The sequence below is a fragment of the Alligator sinensis genome, unplaced genomic scaffold (genome assembly GCF_000455745.1).
Source record: "Alligator sinensis unplaced genomic scaffold, ASM45574v1 scaffold101_1, whole genome shotgun sequence".
Lineage (NCBI taxonomy): Eukaryota > Metazoa > Chordata > Crocodylia > Alligatoridae > Alligator > Alligator sinensis.
Window position 1 is genome coordinate 234,665 of NW_005842924.1, and position 3,836 is coordinate 238,500.

At 42.1% G+C, this 3,836-nt stretch overlaps 1 protein-coding gene across 1 annotated transcript in view; it reads left to right on the forward strand.

Annotated features, from left to right (window-relative positions):
• ATP6V1A (ATPase H+ transporting V1 subunit A) overlaps positions 1–3,836 on the forward strand; it is a 35,253-nt gene that overhangs the window by 21,904 nt on the left and 9,513 nt on the right. Inside the window, exons 8-10 of the mRNA XM_006036195.2 lie at positions 2,013–2,121; positions 2,888–3,010; positions 3,098–3,212. Of these exons, the coding sequence (XP_006036257.1) occupies positions 2,013–2,121; positions 2,888–3,010; positions 3,098–3,212 (347 nt within the window). The remainder of the gene's footprint in view (positions 1–2,012; positions 2,122–2,887; positions 3,011–3,097; positions 3,213–3,836) is intronic.

Genomic DNA, 3,836 nt, shown 5'->3' on the forward strand with positions numbered 1-3,836 from the left:
AGGGAAAGACCTTCTGGCTCATCAAATCCAGCATCTTGCTATGTAGCAGGTGATGAGATCCTATAATCCTTTCTCTAAATTGATCATACATGTTGTTAAAATGAGTTGGCTTTATTGCCCTCACTACAGCTCTTGGAAGGCTGTTCCAGAGTTACAGACTTCTTGATATCCACTTAAATTCATTGATAATTTCACATTTATTTTTGTGGCAAGATCCTCATTTGGCTTAAGTGGTGATCTTCCACTCTGGTATTTGTTATGATGCATTTCCCTCTTCACCTGAAGTCTACATTTTGCCTGGCTAAACAAACCATGCCCTTCTTGATCCAAAACCCTCCTTGTGCTATATTCGTTCCATTCCCAAAATAACCCTTTCTGCCAAATAATCCTTTCTGCCCATTTCAATCTTAAGTTCATAACTGAGCAAGGGTAACCAAACTGCAAATAGTATTCTAGATAAGACCAAGGGCTTTTTACAACAATATTACTGTTCTCTACTGAGACTGTCATTATTTCCCTATAGGATCAGGTTTGCCCTCTCTGTCACACCACAGATAGCTGATCACAATAAAACTGAGCTAACAGCTCCAGACCTTTCTCTATTTGCCAGTTCCAACTGATGAGCTTCCAGCCTATAGCAGAAATATTTGTTAATAGTAAAAAGTGCACTTTGGGAGGAATTAATTAATCTTGTTTCTATTAATCCAGTCCCCTACTACATTCTTCCTCTGATATTTTAAGCCCCTGTAAATGCTTCCCAAGTGTGTATCATATTTCAGCAGTACCCTCCTACTTTTGTACCAAGATTTTATTAATACAGTTTAGTCCAAAAATTGATCCTTGAACTCCACAAGTAACCTCCCTCTCTACTTTACATAGCCTGCCTATCTCTCCTTCAATCCGTTCCTTGCCCACCTTGCAATTCTACTCCCATCTTAACTAAGAATTTCCCACACAGTGCTATATCAAGTTGTTACACAATTAAAATTAGATTATCTACCAGATTTCCTCTTTTTAGAAAAAAATCATAGATTATATCAAGTTTGTTTGACATGTTTTGCCTTTGGTAAATCTTTGGTTGTATTTTAAGCTCATTTTTCTTATCTGTCTTAAAATTATACTTTCCTTCAAAATTTCTTGTAAACCCTTCCATAAGGTCTGCAGCTGTCCAAACCACTTTCTCACTTCTTAAACATAGGTTCTGCACTACATTTACTATATTCAGTTCTCCCTAAGATGGAGGCATTGGGGGGGAGAAAATGCACAGTGTAGGCTGCAAGAAGGTATCACAGCCGTGGCAGTCGCACAAAATACTTAATACATTACATTTTATATTTTGAAGACAACGGTACCAGGCAAGCAGACCTATGATTAGATAACACTGGGCATGTCTACACATGTAATCAATGCTATTTAGCTTTACTGATTTGCTGTGCACTAAGTGCCTGCATGTGTAGATTGTGACTTTACTGCACAGTATATTAGTTTACTGAGCAGTAAAGTGTCTCGTGTAGACATGACCACAGACCAAGGAATTTCCCTTTCTTTCTATAAGGAAAGAGTTCTTTAAATTTTGTATGTTACACAGCTTGTAATTGTATATAGCACCCATGTCTCTTCCTCAGCTTCCCTGTCTGGGCCTATCTATATATCTATATCTATAAAAAATGTATAATATGGCATTTTGAAGGGAGAATTCTTTAGAAAACTACTTGAAGCTGTTTTTCAAATTGCTTTACAAACGATTATTTCTCTGTCACAGTGACAGAGAAGTCTGTAATCTTATCATGGGTTGCGGAACTCAGGCACACAACCTTAGGGATTTACTGGGTCACACAGGGCTGTAATCACTGGACTACAAAACCCAAGAGCCCTGAAGCCCTGGTCCAGCTCTTAGACTAGCCAGGAGAAATGCTCATCTGAAAAGCCTCAGTCAAGGCATTTGAGAGACATTGTGTTATAGGGTAAACATTGCAGTGTAAAACACTTGTGCTGTTTCTCTTGTCTCTTAGCTTACAATGGAAGTTGATGGCAAAGTAGAAAGCATTATGAAGAGAACTGCTCTGGTAGCTAATACCTCCAACATGCCTGTTGCTGCTAGAGAGGCCTCTATTTACACTGGTAAGAGTTACAGGGGAAATGAAGGCTGCATGGGACTGATGACTACTTGCACTCATTTCTGGTTCCAGGCTTACTCTCAAAGCTTGCTGAACATCAGAATGCAATTTTTCTAAACTGTTCTTACCCCAGTCAATGTAGCATGACACTTTTTGGTCTTCTGTTAATCCACAGCCCAGGATTTGCATTTGATACTTTTTGGTCTGTGAGAGTGCACCAGGTCATATATCGTGATTTTTATGTTATTTGTTTCTATAAAAGTTGGCTCATTCTGGAGAGTCAACTCTCCTATGATCTTTGGCATTTTAGATGGTTCACTTTGTTTTCTCTTGGAGTTCTGAACCACAAATTTATTTACTGAATGCTGCAGCCCCCCCCCCCCCCCCCCCCGTGCAGTATGTCAGGATACATTTCTTTAAAATTGAATACCCTTCTCTGCACACAGTCTGTTGCACAATTGCAGAGGCAGACATACAGATAAAGGACAAGTGACTGAACAACACTGTGCTCATCCCATTGAAGAATGGGCCCTGGGAACAGATTGCACTCTAAGAACACTATGGAGAGAGGGAGAGGAGACCAAAGCCACAATGAAGCTCTTGGGAGACCAAAGAGAAAAGTTCTCTGCATTCTTCACCATCAGAATCTTAATTAATGCTTTAATTATTGGCAAGGTTTCCTGGAGGGTGGTGGGGAGGGGTTAGGGAGGGCCTGTGAATCTGAGTCTTGCCTGAATTGTCAAAGCTGTTTGCCCTTGTCTCTGTTCTAGGAATCACTCTGTCTGAGTATTTCCGGGACATGGGCTACCATGTCAGTATGATGGCTGATTCCACTTCCCGATGGGCTGAGGCCCTCAGAGAAATTTCAGGGCGTTTGGCTGAGATGCCAGCTGGTGAGTAGTTTAGCTTCCGACTCCAGCCTCAGGAATAGTTCCTTAAACCTGCATTCATTGTCTGATTTGGCTTTGTGTTGTTTGCAGACAGCGGTTATCCAGCCTACCTTGGTGCCCGCCTGGCCTCTTTCTATGAGCGAGCTGGCAGGGTGAAATGTCTGGGGAACCCTGAGAGGGAAGGCAGTGTCAGCATTGTTGGGGCGTAAGTGTTTAGCTTTCTGATTTTATCCAGTTTGCAGTTCAAGCTGTTTGCTTTGTAGGGCCATGCCAGGTGCCTCTCCTTGTCTGTCTGGAAAGTTGCTTTGCCTTGAGGAGCAGCCAGTTGAACAGACGAGGAGAATCTGCAGGGCTAAGAGAACAGAGTCAAGAAAGGAGACTTTCTTGATATGCATATAAAAGGCTTCTATAACTACCATGATATGCTTTGGGGACTTCAAGTAGGGCTTACAGTGTAGGCAGGGAAGGGTCTCATGGATGGGACAGGAAGGCCCTTCTATGCATCAAGACAGCCTAAATAGAAGAAGGCCTGAAGCAATCAGAATGGGGACTTAAATGGAAAGAGTTTTTGGAGGGGGTAGGAGAAGTAGAGTATGGGCGCACGGTGTGATGCAAGATGAGCTTATGCAAGCAGGGAGGGTTGGAGGGCTATAGAGCACTGACATCTGTGACAGGTCTTGAATCCTTTAACTGACTCCCCTGCATCCCATTGAAGGAGGGAGTGGCCTAGTGAAAAAGACAGGCAAAAGATCAACAACTTCAGTGCAGCAGAGGGGGCAGAAGGTGGGCAAAGAAAAATCTTTAGAACAGTTGTAGATGACCTGCTAGT